This window comes from Mirounga leonina, unplaced genomic scaffold (assembly GCF_011800145.1).
Source record: "Mirounga leonina isolate KUSES-001 unplaced genomic scaffold, KU_Mleo_1.0 Mir_200, whole genome shotgun sequence".
NCBI lineage: Eukaryota > Metazoa > Chordata > Mammalia > Carnivora > Phocidae > Mirounga > Mirounga leonina.
Window position 1 is genome coordinate 932244 of NW_023270503.1, and position 23071 is coordinate 955314.

Here is a 23071-nt window from a genome sequence, read left to right on the forward strand (position 1 = left end):
CACACACACACGTCTGCCCTCCGGGGCCTCGTACACACACACGCGCACACACACACGTCTGCCCTCCGGGGCCTCGTACACACACACACACACACACACACCTGCCCTCCTGGTAGGTTTACTCCGTGGAGGTGCCCGCAGTGACAGCAGCTGCCCACGCCTGACAGCCGCAGGCCTGGCTCTGGCTGCCTCTGGGTCCCGTTTGCCCCTGGGGTGTGGCTGCACGCACGCGGGCCTGTCACATGGGGATCAGTGTCCACACAGGCCAGGACTGTGATTACTAACACCGGAAATCCTGTGGTAGGTAACAGTTACCGAGCACGAACTAGGTACCAGGCAGGGTACCCCACGCCTCACCTGGATTATCTCCTTGAAACCTCACAACAGTAGCACCTACATGTATTATCCCCGGATAAGGAAACTGAGACACGGAGAGGTTGTGTAGCTTGCACGGCGTCACCCAGAGCACACGAACCTACCCACGGAATCGAGACCGAGGGGAGAGAGCCACAAACACGGCTGCCTCACCGGCACCGCATCGGGCCCTGCCAACAGCCAGGTCTCCTGGGCCCCACCGGGGCCTGAGGAAGCGGACGCCCAGGGCGGGCCTGCGCAGCAGCCAGGGTGGGCACCCCCCGGTGCAGCCCCAGCTGGGCTGGCAGGGGCGTCTGGACAGGGCGTGGCAGGCTCAGGCCCTTCAAGTCCTCTTTCTGGGCCCAGAAATGGGCCTGGAAAGCCTGTGGCCCAAAGATCCTCTATTCCAGATGGAGGCTGCTCGCAGCAAGGTAACCAAGAAAGTGGCAGTGACTGCCCCCTCTCGCTCGCTCGCTCGCTCTCTCTCTCTCTCACACACACACACACACACACACACACACACACCACAGGGCAGCTCCAAAAGTCAGTTATGCGGCTTTGCGGCCTGCCAGGCACGGATTTCCGCCCACTCCACCCTCTAAGAATGAGTGGGGCATGGGGTGGAGACGACACTGCGGTCACCTGAGGGTTCACAGCTCAGCCCAAGGCAGGGAGGGGTCAGCCACCTCACCTGAACAACAAACTGTGACGAAGTCGGGCTGGGCACCTGAGAGGCTCCCCAAGCCTCAGACTTCAAGGGGAGAGGGGCGCAGGCAGAAACCACTGGACCGCCGCAGGGCAGGAAGAAGTAAAGGCATTTCCTGCTGAGGGAACAACATCAGCAAAGACGTCAAGGCTAAAAAGTGCCAGAAAACAGCAAGTCACACCATCTGGCTGGAGCTAAAGATCAAGAGGAGGTTGTAAGAAAAGAGGGGGAAAAAAAAAAAAACCCTAGAAATGGACTGAGGCACAGAGAGTTTAAATAACTTGCCCAAGGTCATCGAGATGGTGGAGTCAGGATTTAAAACTGCCTGATTCCAAAGCCCACACATTAACCACTAAGATGGGGTTCACTGTCTGGCAACCTTTGGTTCTGTGCATATTTTGGAACACTGGGAAGGTGAGCCTGGCTAGGCCTGGAGCAGGGGTCCTCTGTGGGGTGGGAGAGCTTCTATACTCCCTCACCCTGAAAATTCAGCAATGTCTGGAGACATTTTCAATTGTCAGTGCTAGAGGGTGGGTTGCTGGTATCTCGTAAGCAAAGGCCAGAGATGCTGCTCAATATCTACAATGCACAGGACAGCCCCCACCACAAAGGGTTATCCAGCCCCAGATGTCAATAGAAACCTTGACCTAGAGTGACTCACCCACCTGGAGCCCATTTTAACATCCAACCTGACCTGAACCATTGACAAGCATCACACTTGCTCATCCCTTGGGACTGGGGTTCCCAAATTTTGCTGCATATTAGAATCACCTGCGGGCGCCTGGGTGGCTAGTCATTAAGTGTCTGCCTTCAGCTCCAGTCATGATCCCAGGGTCCTGGGATCGAGCCCCGCATCGGGCTCCCTGCTCCGCGGGAAGCCTGCTTCTCCCTCTCCCACTCCCCCTGCTTGTGTTCCTTCTCTGTGTCTCTCTCTGTCAAATAAATAAATAAAATCTTAAAAAAAAAAAATAGGGGCACCTGGGTGGCTCAGTTGGTTAAGCGACTGCCTTCGGCTCAGGTCATGATCCCGGAGTCCCGGGATCGAGTCCCGCATCGGGCTCCCTGCTCTGCGGGGAGTCTGCTCCTCCCTCTGACCCTCCCCCCTCTCATGTGCTCTCTGTCTCTCTCATTCTCTCTGTCTCAAATAAATAAATAAAATCTTTAAAAAAAAAAAATAGAATCACCTGGAAATCTTAACAACAACAACAACAACAACAACAAAAAATGCTGATGCTGGGTCCCACCCCGGGCATTCTGATTTCCAATTCTGGAACTGGGTGAAACCTGAGCATGAGAATTTATTTTTTATTTTTTTTCAGCATCACTTGGCATCAGGGAAATACAAACCAAAACCACAGTGAGATACCGCCTCACACCCATCAGAGTGGCTAAAATTAACAAGACAGGCATGAGAATTTCTTAAAGCCTCCCAGGTGACAGCAAAGTGCCAAAAGTCTAGGAACCATGGCCTTGGCAGGGAGGGAAGGCTCCAACTATCTGCAGTGGACCCAAGACTGTTTGTGGATGCTAATGCCAGAAAGAGAAGTCGCTGGAAAATCAACACAACCAGAGACTGCCCAGCCCCCCACCAACATGGGGCGGGGACTGTCCCTGGAACAAGCCTGTATGGAATCAGCACCGACAAAGCCTGCCATGGGCGCAGGGAGGGCAGAGCTAGAGATGGCTTTGGGGTGACGGATTACTAAGAGCTGGCAGAGGCCTGAGGAGGAGGTTAATTAGAGAGTCTTTGTCACTGTCTGGGCCAGAGATAATGGGCCTGAACTGGGAGGAGGGCAGGAGAGGACCCCGTGACTCAGGGACTTCACAACCCGGTGACAGAGAAAGAACTCTACTGGAAGACAGAAAAGGTTAATTGAGAGTGAGTGCAGTCTGGGTACAGAGCAGGAAATGATCCATGAGCAGCTGAAGGTGGGGGTGAGCGCACCAGGGAGGGGGTGACCTGGGAGGGAGACTAAGGAGTCAGCCATGGGGAAACCTAAGAGGGATGACAGCCCCAGAACAGGGGGGCCCACTGGTGACCCCTGTGCTGAATCTGGCCTGCAAGGCAGGCCACATGCAGCTTGAGTTAGCTGTCAAGATTTTTCCTAAAATCCAGATTTCCAGCTTCTCTTGGACAGTGGAAGATGTGGTGAGACAGACAGCATCCTGGCTGTGGTTGTCTTTGGCCCTGCCACATCCCTGCAGCTGTCAGGCCTCTTCAGAAAGAGGAGACGTGGGACGCCTGGGCGGCTCAGTCGGTTAAGCGTCTGCTTTCGGCTCAGGTCATGATCCCAGCGTCCTGGGATCGAGTCCCACATCGAGCTCCCTGCTTAGTGGAGCCTGCTTCTCCCTCTGCCTGCCGCTCCCCCTGCTTGTGCTCTCACACACTCTCTCTCTCTCTCTGGCAAATAAATAAATAAAATCTTAAAAAAGAAAGAGGAGACGAGACGACGTGCTACGTCAGAAAGGAGTGAAGACCGAGGGGTTGCTGGGGAAGCAGGAAAGGAGCCAGACACTGCTCGGAGCCGGACCGCTGACCTCTCATTCTGGTCCCGCATCCCCCACCTCTGTGCGGTGCCACCTCAACTTAGGAACATCCCCCCTTGGGGTCCCATGAACTGATCTGTAAACAAGGAGGCTGATGCCCATGACCTCTAGTTGTCCATTCTCCTGTCCACCGGGCTCCCGCAGGCTGCCCAGATCAACCCCCCTGGCCAGGCTTTGAGATGAAGCCTGGAAAACCTGATTCTTTCCAACAAAGATTAGCCCAGGCTGGGAGAAATCACAAATACAACTGAAGGGGCCAGGGAGAAGAGGAGACATAAGAAACAAGAACCACTTTCCAGGTGCGTCTGGGTAGCTCAGTCGGTTAAGCAGCTGCCTTCGGCTCCGGTCATGATCCCAGGGTCCTGGGATCGAGCCCCGCATCGGGCTCCCTGCTCTGCGGGAAGCCTGCGTCTCCCTCTCCCACTCCCCCTGCTTGTGTTCCCTCTCTCACTGTCTCTCTCTCTGTCAAATAAATAAAATCTTTGAAAGAAAAGAATGGTCAGCTTTGAATAATCAGAGCTGTATTGTAACAGAATAGGCATCCTTACAAAGTAATGAGCTCCCCATCACTGGAGGTAACCAAGCTCAGGCTCAGTGACTAGTTTCAGGGGCACAAAGAATCTGCATAGTCGCTAATTTTTTTTTTTTTTTTTAATTTCAAGTTCTAGGATTCAAGGACTCCAGAGATCTGGAGATCTCTCTTAAAGGCTCCCCACTCCTCCCAATGCCCCCAGGGAAAGCTGTTGGAGATTAAGCTCTGGACTCTGCTTCTAGAAAGGGAGGGCCTAGATGGTCTGGAAAAAGCACAGAACGTCCACCTCCCTGCTTCCCTTACCCTTCAGCAAGACCACAACCCCCCAGCCAGACCCAGCAACCCCTGCTGCACAGCTCCTGTCCCAGAAGAGTCTCACCAGGGGCCCCTCCAGGCAGAGGGAACAGCTAGACGGCCCTCCCAGCACAAGCCAGAGGGGCCACCTACATCCCCTCCCAACACTCGCGTCCCCACTCCCTGCTCCCAGCCCCAGAGGGGCCAGCAGGAGGAAGGAAATAGAAGGAAGCACCCCCCCCACACTCCCAGGCATCTCTGAATGCTGCCTGGGCCCCTGTCCAGCAGGAGCCTCTCTGAGGGCAGTGGGGGTCCTGACACGCCCAGGGGTCCATAGTGTATGGACAGGAAGCACATGGAAGGCACAATGTGGAGGGGTCAGAACCTCTCTCCAAAGCCCATAGGAGCAACTGTTTCCCGGTCCTGGCCAAATCCAGCTCCTCGTGAGCCAAGCAGAGCCCTCCGGCCTCCTCTTCGTGGGACCCTGGGTCTTCTCATCAGGTCAGGCCAGCAGGCCTCTAGGCCTGGGGAGACCTGTGAAGAAGCTCAAGCACATGGCCAGAGACCTGGGGATTGAAGGATGCTTTCAGGGAGCTAAGTGGGGTGAGAGGGCTCCCCCAAGGATAGCTGGGCCCAGGCATCCTGCTATCCTGCTTCCCTGCCCTTGTTTGTCACGGTAACACACTTAGCCCTGTCCCATGGGGGGTCAATAAGGGCCATTCAGCTCACCAGCCACATGGCAAACACCCTCACAGGGCCCCAGGAACCCGCCTGCCCTTGGCCCATACCCATCTCAGAAGAGCCCAATGCCCAGTGCCCACTGGCCAGAGCTGCCAGCCAGCACCCTGCTGCCCACCAGCAGATATCCACCAGACCTGGTCAAGACCCAGGGAGCTGCTTATCCATCAATAAATCAGAACAGGGACTCACCAGGGCTTCCTAGGCATGGCGGGGACCGGCTGGGATGACGGCCAGGAACACACAAACCCCTGGAATTTGCAGACTTGCCGCCTGGCAAATGGCACCTCCAGGTGCATCCCCAGTGCCTGTCTGGCAATGAAATCAGGCCACAGCCCAACTGTCAGCTAAGCACCCGCCCGCCTTGCTTCTCCCTGGAGCCACTCACGCCCTGAGACTCCAGATCCCAAAAGAGACAGGTTCGTGGTTACCATAGGAACTCGCTAAAGCCAAAAAAGGCACCACACAGTCACCCACATGGGCCCTCAAAGCTCATGTCCACCTGCACAAGCAAGCATACACATAGGCCTACACACCCCTACACACGCCAGCAGTGTTCAGGCTCAGGGCCCACAAGGTGTCTGAAAGTGGGTTCCCTGCATGCACGGTGCAGCCAGGGCCAGCCAAGCACCAGCCAGCGCTTACCTGGAGCTCACCTGCAAAGGTTCCCTAGGGGCTGAGCAGGGGGAGCTGAGAGCCAGGACCACCACAGGCACTGCTCGGCCTGTTTCCTGACCACAGACCAACTCTTGCAACCCTCCACATGTTACCCCTCTCCTCTGCCCCCTCCATGAGCGGGTAGGTATGAGAGTCAGGATCTAAACCAGTCATGTGAAGAGGGAAGAAGGGAAAGGGGGAGCAGAGATTATGTATTCAGAGCCTTACTCCCTCATCCCCATAAATGGGACCAACATATACCCAAGAACTCAACTGGAAACTTAAAAGTCTTCACCTTGACCCCTCCCTTGCCCTCACCTCCCACACCCAAACCAATCCAGCCTGGAGAGACCACTTCCTCTAACTCTCCAATCTGTCCACTCTCTCCAACCCCACTGCCCCCACCCCAGCCTCCAACCTCTCCAATGAGTCAGCAGACAGCAGCTGGGGGGGGGGGGGACACTCAAATCTGTGTCCTACTCCCCTTAAAAGCCTTCAATGGCTCCCACTCACCTGGAGAAGCCAGCTCAGCCCCCCGCACAGCTGTCCCATACTCCCAGAGGCAGACCCGCCTGCCCCCAAGCCCCCACCCCAGTATTCCATCTGTAGTAGTACCGGCCCCACATCCCTCCCACCCCCTGCGTTTCTAACCTGTCTATGCACTGTTGCTGTTACCCAGAGCGCCTCTCTCTCCTGGGGGCTGACCCTACTCAACCCTGAGATGGCTCAGGCATCACCAAGTCTGCAGGGAACCCCTTCCATCCTCTTGGAGGACATCTCTGCTAGGTCTCATCACATTCCACTGCATTGTCTGTCTAGATGTCTGCCTGCCTGCAGGGCTGTAAGCTTCCATGAGCAGAGACAGGTTTTTTTCATCTTTGTTTCCCCTACCAACCCCAGGGCCTGGCTTTGGGCATGGGATAGAAGTGCCCAGTAATTGTGAGCTGAACTGATGCAGCATTCTAACCCCCTAGAACAGCAAGCTCCCCCATCCTGGACAACCCAGCAAACTCTCAGCACACGCTCTGGGTGTGTAAGAGGAAGGGACATAGGGAGCAGCCCCAGAAGGTTCTAGAACATTTTGGTGGTACCTGAAGGATTCTTGTGCACTGCCACCACCCCCCTCCAATGCTCCTGTGTGCTCCATGCCCCCTGCACCACCTGCCTGTGAGGGGCCTCATGCCACTCAACCTGGGTCTCCAGCAAGGGCATGTGCTATGAAAGCAGAGGTGCATTCTGTGGCCAAGGCCCCCATGCATATCGGGGGGGACAAGAGTGGGAAAGCAGGGTGGGGGAGGTGATGAGAACTACTCAGCTCCAGCCGAGACTAAGCCAGCCAGAAGCACAGACCTGGATTCAAATTCCAGCTCCATGACCTTACCCAAGTGTCCTAATTCTCTGAGCCTCCATTTTCTCATCTATAACACGCAGGGAGTAGTGGTAGCTGCTTCAGGAGGTGGCTGTGAAACCTCAGGGAGACCGTGCAATGTGTGACAACTTATCACACAAACGTGCCCAACAGTGCTGGGGCCAGAACCCCCATCCTCAGAGCTGTGTGGCTCAGGGACAGCTCCAGGAGGTACGTGGCTGACTGTGTGGAAAGGACCAGGTCCCTGGAGGAGCTAAAGCGACTGGAAGCACAGGCCACAGCCCGGGCGTGTTTTGGGGGCTACACTAGTAGAAAGAAAGACGTCTCACCCAGTAGAGGCAGAGGGAAAGTGGCTTCTTGGTGCTTCTAGGAGAGCTGTAGCCTGTGGAGTTGGTGGCCCAATGGACACGTCAGTGAGCAGGGCCACATCCTGCGCATCCAGGCAGAACTCCGTATTCAGTGCTATCAATGGGGGGAGGAAGGATGGAAGAATGGGGACCGAACTCCCTTTTAGTGCCAAGGGGAGTGGGGGTGGCTAGATAAGACCCCTGTGGTGTCTGCCCAGCCCACAGTCCACCTCCTTGTCTGGGAGCTAACCCCTCCCACAGACAGAGATGGCCACAGCAGCCGTGGTTTATCCATAAAACCCCATCTCTCCAGCTAAACTGACTGACCCCAGGCTGGGCCAGTAAGATGCTGCCTCTTTTTTAAGTTTTACTGAGACGTAATTTATAGATCACACAATTCACCATTTAAAACTGTACAATTCCATGGGTTTTGCTGTATTCACGAAGTTGGTGATGCTACCACTATCTAGGCCCAGGGCACTTACAGCTCCCCACAAAGAAGCCTGTATCCTTTAGCACTCACTCCCCTTGGTCCCCCCAACAACATCCTCAACCCCAGGACGTCACGAATCTATTTTCTGTCTCTATGGATTTGCTTATTCCAGACATTTCGTATAAAGGGAATCACGCAGTGTGTGGTGTTTTATGACTTTTGCTGAGCGTAATGTTTTCAAAGTTCATCTATGTTGTAACATGTATCAGTACTTGATTTCTTTTGATGGCCAAATAATATGCCATTGTATCAATATGTCACCTTTTGTTTACCCATCCGTCTGTTGATGAACATTTGGGTTGTTTCCACCTTTTTTTTAAGACTATTTATTTGGGAGAGAGAAAGAACGAGCAGTGGGGAGGGGCAGAGGGAGACGGGGGGGGGCGCGGAGAGATCGCGAGAAGCAGACTCCCTGCTGAGCAGGGAGCCTGATGTGGAACTGGATCCCAGGATCCTGGGATCATGACCTGAGCCAAAGGCACACCCTTAACTGACTGAGCCACCCAGGTGCCCCGGGCTGTTTCCACTTTATTATTAATGATGCTATGAACAGGGGCGCCTGGGTGGCTCACTCATTAAGCATCTGCCTTTGGCTCAGTTCATGATCCCAGCATCCTGGGATCGAGCCCCGCGTCGGGCTCCTTGCTCAGTGGAAGCCTATCAATGAAAAAAAAAAAATGCTATGAACATTTGTGTTACAAGTTTCTATATGAACATATATTTTCACTTCTCTTGGATATGTACTTAAGAAAGGAATTACTGGTCATTTGGTAACTCTACCTTTAACCTTTTGAGAAACTGCCAGATTGTTTTCCAAACCGGCTGCACCAGTTTATGTTCCCAGTAGCGGCATATGACAGTTCCATTTTCTCCCCATCCTCTCCAATGCTTGCCATTGTCTTCTTTTTGATTACAGTCCTTCTAGTGGGTGTGAAGGAGTAGCTAACTGTGGCTTTGATATGCATCTCCCTGATGGCTAATGATGCTGAACATCTTCTCAGTACTTACTGTCCATTTACTTTCTTTGGAGAAGCAGGGAGCCTGATGCGGGACTCGATCCCAGGACCCCGAGATCATGACCTGAGCCGAAGCAGATGCTTCACTGACTGAGCCACCCAAGCGTCCTTTGCCCATTTTTTAAGTGTGTTATTTGTCTTTGTATCATTTTATTGAGTTGAAACAGTTCTTTATATATCTTAGGTATGAGTCTCTAATCAGATATGTAATTTGCAAATATTTTCTCCCACTCTGCGGTTTGTCTTTTCACTTTCTTTTTTTTTTTTTTTTTAATTTATTTGACAGAGAGAGACACAGCGAGAGCGGGAACACAAGCAGGGGGAGTGGGAGAGGGAGAGGGAGAAGCAGGCTTCCTATGGAGCAGGGAGCCCGATGTGGGGCTTGATCCCAGGACTCTGGGATCATGACCTGAGCCGAAGGCAGACGCCCAACGACTGAGCCACCCAGGTGCCCCATCTTTTCACTTTCTTGATGGTGTCCTTTGTAAGACAAAAGTTTTTAATTTTGGTGAAGTTCAACTTATCAATGTGTTGTTGCTGCTGTTGTTGCTTATGCTTTTGGTATCATATCTAAGAAACCACTGCCTTATTCGAAGTCGCAAAGATTTTCATCTATGGTTTCTTCTAAGAGTTTTATAGTTTTAGCTTTTACATTTAGGTCTTTAGTCCATTTTAAGTTAATTTTTGTATACGGTGTGAAGAGGGGCTCCATTTCATTCTTTTGTATGTGGATACAGTCGTCCCAGCACCATTTGTTCAAAAGCTATTTTTCTTCATTGAATTGTCATGACACACTTGTTGAAAATCAACTGGCCACAAATGTGAGGGTTTATTTCCAGACACTATATTCTGTTTCATTGATCTATATGGCTGTCCTCACACCAGTACCAAATTCTTGATTGCTAGAGACTTGTAGTAAGTTTCGAAATGAGGAAGTAGAGTCCTCAAACTCTGTTCTTCTTTTTCAAGACTACCCTTAAATTTCCGTATGAATTTTAGGATCAGTTTAGCAATTACTGCAAAGAAGCCAGCTGGGATTTTGCTGGGGAGGGTTTCCAGTCCCTGTTCAACCCCTCCACCTCTCTCAGGTGTTCCCTGAGACACCCTGGGATCTTCTCCATAATTTCTGCTTAACCGGGTTACACTCAGTTTTTCTTTCTTGCAATCAGAAGGATCTTAGCCAGGCACAAGTAAGAATACAATCCTACACACTGTCCCAAACAATCATCTCAACACCACCTCCCCAGGACTAAAGCACTCAAACTGCCCCCCAGATACCCACACTGGGGTCCTAACCTCAACACTGGCCAGTGTCCCCAACCACCTTGTAACCAGTTCCCTTCCAGGTTACATACATCATCTTTACCAGTTAAGCAGGCCCTCAATAAATGCTTGTGAAATTGAACTAGAGACCCAAAATAGCACCAGAAAAAAACCACTCCTACCACTCTACACCCCTTAGTAACCCTGCTTCATGCCTCAATCCCACTCAATCTGTAGATAAGAAGCTCTAGGAAATCAGACATCGTTGTGCCCACTGGACAAAGGATACAAAAACTGAAGTCAGGAGAAGTTAAATGTCTTGCCCTGAACACTATGCTGTGCTGTGGCACCCCCCCCACACACCAACCAGCACAGGCACAGGTGCACCCATCGTCCCACCCCACCTTCAAGAGCTACCATAGAAACTACCTCCCCCTGGCAGTCTTCCGAGATGGCTCCCACTGGACCTCTGACTAGTTCTACACAGAGACAGAAAGCTCTCAGAAAGCAGGGACTGTTTGCCATCCATCCCTGCCCCACTAACTCTTCACCCTCACCCTTCTGAGCAAAGCAGGCTGAAGTGGGAAGCCTCACGCCCGATATTCCAACCCTCAGGAGCGGCTATGCTTTACCCAGGGACCTGTACGCAGGGCACACACAGCTAGTGCTAACAACCAAATGGCATGGCAGAGGGAGGCCGGCCTGGAAAACCTTTCGGCTGAGATGGAGGGTTACAAGCGGGAAAAGCTGCTTCCGCAGAAGCACACTCATTGGAGGAATTTTTCATGCACAAGCTAATTCACATATGGCAGGATCATATTTTGGGCTAGTGACCAATGCTGTTTTTTCTTCCTAGAATTCCCCTCCTTTTCGAATTCTTAATCGCAGGAAACAAACTGAGGGTTGCTGGAGTGGGGGGTGGGGTGGGAGGGATGGGGTGACTGGGTGATAGACACTGGGGAGGGTATGTGCTCTGGCAAGTGCTGTGAATTGTGCAAGACTGTTGAATCTCAGATCTGTACCTCTGAAACAAATAATGCAATATATGTTAAGAAAAAAAAAAAAGAAGATGGCAGGAGGGGAAGAATGAAGCGGGGGAAATCGGAGGGGTAGACGAACCATGAGAGACGATGGACTCTGAAAAACAAACTGAGGGTTCTAGAGGGGAGGGGGGTGGGAGGATGGGTTAGCCTGGTGATGGGTATTAAGGAGGGCACGTTCTGCATGGAGCACTGGGTGTTATGCACAAACAATGAATCATGGAACACTACATCTAAAACTAATGACGTAATGTATGGGGATTAACATAACAATAAAAAAAAAGAATTCCCCTCCTTTTCAATTCACTCAGTTGGAGCAGGTGGTTGGTCACTCACTGCCCAGGGAAGGAATGAAGGTGGAAGCTGATTTTGTTAAAGTCTGAAGCAGAAAGGGGATCAGGATGCAAACAAAATGGTTTGGCCAGAAACACACGTGGAAAAGGAGCAAAGATGGTGATGGAAGAGCGGTTGGAAGTTCTAGGAGAGAGGTGCGTCTGCTCAGGGCTTCCCAGACAGATGAGCAGACATATGGCCAAGCACAACAGACAATTCCAAGACCCCAAATCTGGTGCTGAAGCCTCAGGGAGCCCCAGGGCTGGGCTCCCAGGATGACATGTGTCTGGTAACAGATGACTCAATGACCAACTGACCACACGCATGTGCGCAAGCACACGCACACGCATACACACATGCACGTGCATGCCCTGAGGTGTTTTATGAGGTTCTAGAACTATGTGGCACAATTTTCCAGGTAGGTAGGAATGTCAGAAAGCCTGATGGAACTAGGGCTTCACGTAAAAATCAAGATGATAGGAAACATAATTAGCTTTCTTACACCCCCACGTTATGGCCTAAAAGACACTGCTAAACACATTGCCATCCATGTGACACCTGCTGTTTGCATTCCAGCACCTGTCTTTCTCCAGATGCCCCAGGAATCAAGAGCCTGGTCCAACCTCTCCAATCCAAAGCCCCTAAGACTGAGATGGAGAATCTGACAAACGCAACAGCCCCATTCATGTCTCCCAGAACTCAGGGGGAAATGGGGGCCTCAGAGGAGCCCTGGCCTACCATCAGCCCTGATCACTACATAACAGGAAGTGGCTACTTACTTGACCTTTAGGCTTGCCAGCATGGTCTTGTCGATCCTGCCAAAAGAAAAACAAAGGCTTTGGTCAGTGCTAAGGCTGAAGGCTCCCACCTAGCATCTGCAGGGGAGGTCTCTTGGCCAGTCCAGACCACCAAGCCAACAGGGCCCTGCAGGGGACAGCCACTACAGAGGGGAGCTCTCCTCCAGCCCAGGAAGCAGGGCTGTGAGCTCTGGGAGGGCTGGAGCCACACATAACCCTAGGAGGTAGGTCCTGCTATTCCTCCCATTTTAGAGATGAGGAAACGGAGGCTCAGAAGGATCACATCACTGGCCCAGTCTAAATCCAGGTTCTGACTCCACACCCCAAGATTGCAAGCATGTGTAGACAGCATTTCCCTTCCTTACCCCTGCTCCACAAGAGAGCTCTGCAAGCCGGCTCCATCAGTCACTGCCAGCTAGACATTCAACACAGTGATACTCCCTGGGCTTCCGCTTTGGGAAGATGCCAGCCCCAGGGATTCCCCCACCCCATTCCGGGAGCTGCCAGTCCACACGAGGAGACAGACCCCACACCTGAGACAGAACCCAACAGCAGGCTCCAGTGTGCATGGGCAAGTGGGATGTCAGGCATGGAGCTCAGAGCAGGGAAGATCACATTTACGGCAGACCGTATGGCCCGCAGCCCCTCCATCCCAGCCTGCACCCACCCTTGCTGGAAGACACGGCAGGGCTGCTACGCTTCTATTTTTACGCTCTGCATATGCCAGCCCTTATGGCTGGTAAAAGGGGCCCCTTCCTCTCTCTAGAGACAGAAAGTGGGCGAGATTCCCACTGTCAGTGTCTCCTCTTGCTTAGGGGTCACGACCACCAGTGTCACCCCCACCAGTGTCACCACCAGCCCCATGTCATCAACACCACCTTGTCTCCATCACCATCTGTATCCCCACCACCCCGTGTCATCACCTTCGGCATCACCACCCCCCACCCCGTGTTACCACCACCACGTCAGCATGACCGTCAGTGCCACGTCCAGGATGCTTTCAGCCACCTCCTCCAGGAGCCACCCCCTCTCAGCTTTGCCACAGGCTTCCTATGGGGCAGCCCGGGATAGGAGCAGTGTCAGGGGCCATGCGGGGAGGACACAGAGCTGCCCCAGCAATCACAGGTCAGCACCAAGCCCTTGAGCTGGGAGATGGGATCTTTTCGCTCTGAGCAAACTCCCCACGCCTTCTGATCTCAGTGCCCAGCAGCAAAACAAGCCACACCCCAAGGTTCCCGACCCAGGTCCCTCTCAGCTTGTTCCCCACTGCATCCTGGGCCCCTTTCATGGAGCCTCCACAACTGGTCCCCAAGGGTCTCATGGGGCCCCCCAATCCCTCTGGCATGCAGACATTCCTCCTCTCCCATTCAGCCCACCAGATGGGGGTAGGGTGAATCCAGGGGGCAGATCCCCACAATCTGCTGCAATATTTGTAGCCCAGAGCTATCTAACAATAAGCCCTTACATTTTATATTTTCTCAAGGAATCTCTTTTAATTCTTACAACATCCCTACGTTGTGGATAAGGTGGAAATCCCCCACTTTCCCATGGGGAAACTGAGACCCGGAGAGGGGAAGTATCCTGTCTGAGTTCCTCAATGAGTCAAGGTGGAGCCAGCGCTTAGAACCGGGACTCTTGGTGCAGTGCCCTCTCAACCCAACCACTGCACCACTGGGTGGTACTGTGGGTCACAGCAGTCCCTGGCCCAGCACCCACACCCACACTAGCCAGCAGTCTGTCCACAGGGTCCCACGCTGGGGTGTGGCCCCGGGAGGGCAGGGCCGATGGCCTCAGCAGGACTGAGACCAGAGACAGAGCAACAGCCGGAGACGCTGGGCTTTTCAATTTCAGAAAGCCAAACTCCCTAGGTTCTCCCTGGCGCCTCCTCTCTCCTCCCCACTGCCCGCCTGCCCCACCCCATTCCCTCTCCTCACGTGTCTACCCTGATGCTACTGGTTCTCCACCCTGGCATCCAATGGAGCTTCTAGAATACCAGGAGGCCCTGAGATTCTGGTCACCGTCTGGAGTGGACCAGGGCTCTAGGAATCTGCACTTTCGTCTCCAACCCTCCCAGCTGACAGCCATCTCCAGATGATGCCTACTCTAACCCTCCAACCCCACCAGGAAGCCCTGCCATCCCCTCAAACTCAATGAGCCCCTAACCAAATGCCTGTCGTGGGCACTCAGTCATTCCATAAGCATGGACTGAGCATGCACAATGTGCCACACACAGTCCCCCCGCCTGCCCCACGGCTCCCAGAGGAGTGTGGCTTTTAGGGGAAACCCTCTCTCGGCCGAGCCCCGCCCTGTAGCGATCCCAGCCAGCCTGACAGAATTCGAACCTAGAGCCCACACTCAGCACAGCAACCCCTTGGCCCGGGGGGGTAGGGGGGGAGCCAGGGAGGGCCCGTGAGCAGGCACCAGGCCACACTGTGCCAGCCCTAGCACCATCTCATCCTCACTCTCCCCAGCTGCCAAACATGCAGCACCCACAACTCCTTCCTGCCGGAGGATGGAAGGCAAAGTGCCTGCAGAGAGAAGGGAAAGGGAAGTCAACAGCTGCACCCAGGCAGAAGCGTGACTAGCCAGAGGAGCAGACGGAGCCCACCTCCTCCCAGCCCCTGCGGCCCCTCCCTCTTTCCCTTGCCTGGGTGCCCGCCAGTCAGCCCACCAGCCTCCACACCAGGGCACCCCCAGCCACCTCCCTGTGGCGGTGGGGACCTTTTCTCTGACAACGCCCCATGCCCAGAAGCTGAAAGGAAACCAATCATGAAAACCGCTAGACCCCGTTCCCCAGCTGAGGGGAAGCTGTCAGCAGCTGGTAACCGGAGACAAGTCTTTGACCTCGGTCTCCCCATTTTCTGGCCCCCTGGGGAGGGAAGCGCCTCTCCCTTGTCGTGCACAGAAGCTTAGTGGCAAAAGGGGCCTCGAGGCCCAGGCAAGAGGCTGGAGCACAAAGCCAGCGGCTCAGGCTCGGACAGAGCTGGGATTGGCTGCCGGGGCGGGGGGCACCTCTGCAGACAGGCCTGCCCCTCCCCTCACAGCTCACCCCCCAGCGGAGGCAGCCCAAAGCTCCAGTGGGCCACAGCCGCCCCCATCACAAAGTCACACACACACGATGATGCAGACGGCGGCACACACGGACAAGAGCACACCAAGCTATGGAAGCCCAGAGGTGCAGACACCTGCTCAGAAACGCACACGTGGTCACACGCCTAACACACCTGTGCAGCCGGCCACGCACCTCGTACGTACATGGGCGCCCAGACTGGCAGCTGCAGACATGCCCCCCACACACGCGGCCACAATCAGCACAGACGCACTACACACACACGGGAACGCATGACGAGACACACACATTCAACCCCGGCTGCGCAGGCTTGCTCTCACTGGATCCTACTCCAGGGACAGCGAGGAAAAGCCTGGCATCTGGTAGCCCCTCCATCTCCATCCAGCCGCAGCACGGGAAATGCCCCCCACCCCCCAGGCCTCCGGCACAGCTCCCACGGGCTTCCCGGCTAGGTTCACTCCCATCCCTTCAGCCGCCCTCCCTCGTCACCTACCATCCGAAGCCCCCAAAGGAGACACTGCGCTTCCTGCGAAACATGGTTGTAGCCGCCAGGCCCCGGGTCCCAGCGATGTCCCCGGGGCTGTTGGCCACAGGGCCGTGGCGGCGCAGCCGGGTCGGTGGGGCCACAGGCGTAGCGCGGGACACCCAGCGCGGCCCCTCCCCCATGCCTGCCCCCCAACCCCAGCACTTCCTGTGGGTGAGGCCGTAGGGCTGGGAGGTGTGTCCTGCCCTCCCGGAGGCCCCCGGACTGCCAGCAGGGGAGTTCGCAGAGGGCAGCTTCCCCACGCCCAGAGGAACCCGCAGCTCCGGAAGGGGCTCGGCTGGCAGATTGCACCACAGCCCGAGTTGGCAGCTCGGTCCCACACAGCCCCGGCCTACCAGAACCCACGGGGCGGTGAGGCGCACACACACACCATGTGCCTGTGAGGGGGAGAGCCTGCTGGAAGGTTCAGGAGCCTGCAGACACGCCCCTCACACCCGCTCCCTAGGGCTGCCCAAGACGGGCCTCTGCCTTCCTGCTCCACCAGGGCTCAGCACACACCAGACGAACCAGCCCCACGCCTGCACACTCGTGGGCATGAGTACTCATGCACGCACAGGGGCACACGCACGTGCGTATGTATACATGCACAGGATCCACAGGTGCACACAGGTGTGCTCACACAAGAGCCCTTAGACGCCCACGCACACGCGCACACGCACTGCATGTTCCCGTGATCTCGTGTCTCTGTAAGGCCCCATGAGACACAGGCTCACGCAGGGATACAGACCCACGTGCACACGCCCACACACGCGGGCAGCACACAAGCCCGCAGGTGCATTCCCACACACACATGCACAGGCACAGACACCCTCGAGTGTCTAGACAGAGCTCAGCAGGGCCACCCTTCATGCTGGCGAGGGCGGGGGTGGGTGGGTGGCCCCTGTGTGCGAGGGTGTTTCTCTCCCGCTGGAAGTCAAGGCTAGCCCTCAGCTCTGCATGCACCCATGCTGACCGTGCCAGGCATACAGCAGGTGCTCACTAATGACAGCCCAAGGAAGGGTGTGGCACCTGCGCCAGCACGGGCCAGGGTGCTGGGGACCACAGGTGGGGCACCGGGCCCGGGCCCTGCCCTCAGCAGTGGAGAAAGGGAAATACAGTTGTCGTGGCCTTTCTCACTGACCCACCCTCCCCACAGCTTCCTGTTCGGGGCCCACTGACACTCCGGGTGTCAGATGGGAGGGGCCCACCCCAGGTCATGGGCAAAGCGCACGGGCATTTCTATTTTCTGGACTCCTCCATAGCAGGGAAGGCCACATGGGTGGCAGGTGACTCCCGAGATGGGCCGCAGGAGCAGCTTCAGGGCCCGGCCCAGTTCCGGTCTGCGACTGCCAAGCATGGGGTCCTTTCCTCTAAGGCAGCTGGCCTCTCAGCAGAAGCCTGGTGGCCCTCGGTTCGGCCGCATCCTCCACCCCCACCTTCACCAGGAAAGGCAGGATGGTGTGGCCCACCCTCTGGGGTTGCATCTGACCACTGGCTTCCTGCTAGATGTCCACTCCACACCCAGACCCCTCCCCACACTGCACCCAGCCCACACCCAGGAGATGCTCAGCAGATAGCATGGATGCCTGGGGTCCTGCCTGCCCTGCGTCCATTTGGCCTCCCTCTGGGTAAAACAGCTCTGTGCTCCATGCACCCCCAAAGGGAGCACCTGGCCAGCCTGACTAACCAGGGTGCCCACCCTGCTGGCCGCAGTGACTCACTCGGAAGTGGGCAGGAGAACTCCGCGGACCTCACTCCCAGAGCACACCCTCTCTCCCGCCTAGGCTGCTAAACCACAGGATGGACGTACGGCACAGAGGAGAGCAGGGGCGGGAACAGGAGAAAGAGCAGGTCTCTGGGACATCATCAAAACTCCTGGAGCCAGGCAATCCCTGGGCCTATAAGAAGCAGGTATATATCCCATTATTCCTAAAACCAGTAGGATTCCTCTCAGTCTCCACTGAGGAAGTCCCAGCTAAGATCAAGAGCTCGGTGGGTGCAGGAGCGCAGGTGAGAAAAGCCGGCGGGCCACTCAGCCTGTCCCTCCCCACACCAACTCCAGTTCCAGGCCCAGCACTGCTCTGGATACAGAGAGCACCAGGTGAGAGCCCGGGCCTGGGCACCATGCAGGTTACTAACAGCACAATTCCTGTTGCAAATTACTTACTTTTTTATCAATGAGAGGGATTTCCTAGTGAACCCATCACTGGAGCACCATCTGCCGTCTTTCGTGTGGGAGAGAATGAAGTGGGGTTACCCCCACAAGCTGGGGCACTTCCAACCACCCGTCATCTAGTCTTATCTGTCCACACACGTGACCATGTTTTCATGTTATCCATCATCGTATTCTAGGGGATGAAGCAGCTGAGAGATGCTCTCACGCAGGCCCTCACAGTCAACAGAGATACCCGGGTGGACACTAGGTGAGAGGCCACAGCCCAGGAGGGATGCAGGCCCAGGCCCAAGCATTTGGAGGTCAGCAGGGTAGCCCAGGGGCCAGACATTTCAAGGCCTCAGCTGCTGCCACCCGGAGGCTGGATTCTCCCACCTGGGGTTCTGGTCTCTTGCATGGTAACCACAAAAGACAAGGAGTTATGCGACTCAGATCCTTGGCCAAGGAGCACTGGCGGCCTGGCGGCATCAGCAGGAAGGAACACAGAACTCACAGCACCCTGGACGTCCTGGAAGCCGCTCAGATCCGAGAACCTTGGAGAGTCCAGGCGGACCCATGCCCTCCTCACTCCTCAGAGTAAGGGCCTGCAGAGAGAGAAGGGAGGTTCCCACATGGCTTATACTTTACTCTCTGAGCTCTAGAGGGAGGTGAGAGCCAATCTGGAGCATCCTCCACTCTCCCTTCCTCAGCTCCAGTCTCCTGAGCTTAGAGCCGTGTGATCTCCAACAAGTAACCTAACCCTGGAGGCCTCGGTTTCCTCCTCTGTAATATGGTGGTTGCCACCAAGCTCACCAGATTATAAATGAATGTAAACACTCAGCACAGGGCTCCCACACCATTATGGGAGCTGTTATAACTAGTATCTATTACAGTTCTGCCCCCTCCCCTGGCCCTGCCCAACTTCCTGTCGCCCCTGCTCCGACCCCTCAGTTCCTCTTCTGCATGGGGGGGGTGGTGAGGGGTCTGCGCACTCTCTGGGAAAGACCAAGAGTCAGAGAAAAGAGAAGCACGCTGTGAGCCAGGCCCAGCCCTCCTACCCCCACCAAGCACAGCCCCGCTTCCTCCCAGACCTCCGCTGACTCAGATGGCCAAGCCGTCAGAACGGAGACAAGGACAGGCCATGGGGACCGGGGGGCCAAGGGCAGCGCCTGTATCTGGGAGTTTACTATGAGCGGTGCCGACCTAACCACTTAGCTCCTCTCAGTCTCAGATCCACCTCTGAGATAATACCATTGTTACCCCCATTTTACAGATGAGGACACTGAGGCACAGAAAGTTCAAGGAACTTGACGAAATTTGCCCAGCACAATGGTGGCCGAGTTAGGTCGGACGCCAGAGACTGAGGTATCAGTCATTGTTCTATATGACGATCTGCATCGGCAAGTGCCGATCACCAGATCAAACCTGCCCCACTAACTCAGCGACCTACACAAGGGCCCAACTCATGCAGTGCCCATTTTATAGACAGGGAAATTAAAGACCTGGAAGCAAAGCACAGCTCAACAGCTAAGAGAAAACAAGGATGAAGTCAGAAAGAGCAAGTAACCGAGTCCTTCTAACACCAGGCGAGACGGGCTACTTCTCTCCTGAGGTTGCTCCTTGCCCCTTCCACAGAGCCAACTTGGGGTCACCAAATCACAAGGCCCTGGCTTCTGCAGTGGAGGCCTGTGGGTGTTCCTGGTCCAGCGGAGGGACAAGTTCCAGCCAGAACCCCAAGCCCAGGACAGAACTCCAGGGGAGCCACCGGCTTTAGAGGAATGCAGAGCTGAGAACGCCGGCTGGGATCAGTGGAGGAAGCAGTCCAAGCACCTGCCAACAGCCCCTGCACCATGTCTGCAGGCCCTGGGGGGTCCAGGAGGGAAGAGAGCGACTGTGTGGTTTCCCCTGCTTGCAGCTCTGTCCTCACAACCACTAGTGGGAGCTGAAAGAGGAGACAAGCTCCTTTCCCAGGCATGGGGATGAGCAGTGATGGGAAGCTCAAAAAACAGAGGCCCCTGGAGAAGTAGGCACTAGATCATTTGACCCTGCTCCACACCACAGGAGCTGGCACTGGTAGTGACCAGCGGGGGCTCAGCTCTCCTCCCGCCTTGCCCACCGAACCACCTTGAGCAGGCCACATACTTCTTTGGGGATTCCGCTGACCTTTCCTCAAAGGGGAGGCGAGATTCACCCCTGCTTCCTTCATAAGTCAAGTGAGGACAAAGGACAGTGGCAGAGAAGGACACTCTGATCTCCAGGAAAACAGGGTACAATGGCATTCAGAGCCAGCCAACACCCATTAGTTAGAAATCCACACTTTGGGATCGAGACAAAATGACGTCTAAGATCTGCACTGTGATTTAGGATGCACTGATCACTTCCCCACACGCGCTATCTCAAGGGCCAGACTGAATTTCCCATTGCACAAGTTCTGAAAAGATGATGATGAAAATATGCAAGAGCAATGCTAGTGAAAACCAGACTCCTGACCCATGACTGCACGGCTTATTCTGATCTGCTCAGTACAGCCAGCCTAACAAGAGAACTGCTAGCAACACATGCTATGGACTAAACCACTGTCAAACGTACCACAACTTAAAATTGTTTAAACAGGGCGCCTGGGTGGCTCAGTAGGTTAAGCGGCTGCCTTCAGCTCAGGTCATGGTCCCAGGGTCCTGGGATCGAGCCCCGCATCGGGCTCCCTGCTCAGCGGGAGTCTGCTTCTCTCTCTGCCCCTCCTCCTGCTCGTGCTCTCTCGCTCGCTCACCCTCTCCCTCTCAAATAAATAAAATCTTTTTTAAAAGAAATAAATAGGGGTGCCTGGGTGGCTCAGTTGGTTAAGTGACTGCCTTCGGCTCAGGTCATGATCCTGGAGTCCCGGGATCGAGTCCCGCATCGGGCTCCCTGCTCGGCGGGGAGTCTGCTTCTCCCTCTGACCCTCCCCCCTCTCATGTGCTTGCTCCTGCTCATTCTCTCTCTCTCAAATAAATAAATAAAATCTTTAAAATAAAATAAAATAAAATAAATAAATAGACAAATAAATAAAATTGCTTAAATAATAACACGGTATCACTTTTACCCATCAAACAGTAAAAGTTAAAAGAAACCTTGACAATGGTATGAGAATATAAGGAAACAGGACTTCCATCATTAGTGTAGATATTTGGCAATATCTATCAAAATTTTAAGTACACATACCCTTCGTGCCAACAGTTTTGTCTTCAGAGATTTATTCCACATGTAAACTCACACAAGTTGACAAGATCTATGCATATAGATGTTAATTATACCATTGTTTGAAACAGCAAATACAAAAAATAACCCAAATGACCATCATTTAACTACACTGGAAAACAAGCATAAGATGGAATACTATGGGGGCGCCTGGGTGGCTCAGTAGGTTAAGCATCTGCCTTCCGCTCAGGTCGTGATCTCAGAGCCCTGGGATCGAGCCCGTGTCAGCTCCTTGCTCAGTGGGGAGCCTGCTTCTCCCTCTCCCTCGGCTGCTCCCCCTGCTTTGTGCTTTCTCTCTGTCAAATAAATAAATAAAATCTTAAAAAAAAAAAAAGATGGAATACTATGGAGCCACTGAAAAGGAGGCAGAATTTATATGTGTTGCTATATAAAGATAACCTAAGAACTCAAGTTAAAAAAAAAAAAAAAAACAGCTCATATAGTAGGATCTCATTAGTTTAAATATGTAAATTCTTTTTTTTTTTTTTTTTTTAGAGAGGGAGAGGGAAGGGGTGAGGCAAAGAGAGAATCTTAAGCAGGCTCCACGCCCAGCAGGAGCCTGACCCCACCACCCTGATATCATGACCTGAGCCAAAATCAAAAGTTGGACGCTCAACCAACTGAGCCACCCAGGTACCCCTTAAATAAATACGTAAATTCTTATACATGCCTAGATAATTTCTGGAATGCAACATAAGCAATGGTCCAAGACTAGTTACCTCTGAAGAATGGGACCAGAACTGGAAATTTGGGGGGAAGGGACTTTTCACTTTATATCCTTTTGTGCTGCTTGTTTTTGTTTTGTTTTCTTGGGGTTGTTTTTTTTTTTTTTTGCCATGAACATGTTATAATTTAAAGAAAAAAAGTGTTAAATACACGAATGGTTTGCTTTGGAAAAAAAATAGCAAAAGCAAGCAGAAACAGTAGCAGCTACAAAGGCTCATTTCTTTAAAACTTTCTTAAACTATTTGGGGCTCAGACACTGATCCCAGTCCTGCAAGCAACTACCTCTTCTACTCTGAAGGGAAGTCTGTCTTGCCCCAGAAAGGGCAGACCAGGATCTCTCTTCCACTGCCTGACTCCAGATGGTTCTTCCATCCGCTCTTCTTTTAAGCAAAGAATCTGTGCTTTAATCTTAAGAAAACTCAAAGGAGACCAACATACAACTTTGCTGGAGGAAATTTGGATCTGGGTGTTGCTTTTACATGGGTGTATCAAGTTTATGGAAATTCACCCATACACTTAAAATCTGTGCACTTTTCTGTATATATATTAAGCTTTAATAAAGAGGTTTGTTTTTTCATACGCATGTTTTCTGGGGTTTTTTGGGGGTTTGCTTTTTTGAATTTTTTTTTTTTTTAGATTTTATTCATTTGTCAGAGAGAGAGAGCACACAAGCAGGGGGAGCAGCAGAGGGAGAAGCAGGCTCCCCGCTGAGCAAGGAGCCCAATGCGGGACCCTGAGATCATGACCTGAGCCAAAAGCAGATGCTTAACCGACTGAGCCACTCAGGTGTCCCAATATGCCTCCTTTTTGACCTTGCAATTCTGCTCCCAATTCCACACCATCCCAAGGAGAAAAAAATCAGAGCTGTGTGCCAAGTTGT

General features: G+C 53.7%; 1 protein-coding gene across 2 annotated transcripts in view; it reads right to left on the minus strand.

Annotated features, from left to right (window-relative positions):
* The window catches only part of RAP1GAP2 (RAP1 GTPase activating protein 2), a 228474-nt gene that overhangs the window by 175232 nt on the left and 30171 nt on the right, over window positions 1-23071 (minus strand). The window contains exons 1-2 of one of the 2 annotated variants that reach the window (XM_035027529.1): window positions 16050-16179; window positions 12469-12504 (exon numbers count right to left, since the gene is read on the minus strand). In XM_035027529.1, the coding sequence (XP_034883420.1) occupies window positions 12469-12504; window positions 16050-16093 (80 nt within the window). In that variant the 5' untranslated portion in view covers window positions 16094-16179. Of the gene's footprint in view, window positions 1-12468; window positions 12505-16049; window positions 16180-23071 lie in introns of those variants that run through there. The other variant, XM_035027528.1, reaches the window with a different exon arrangement.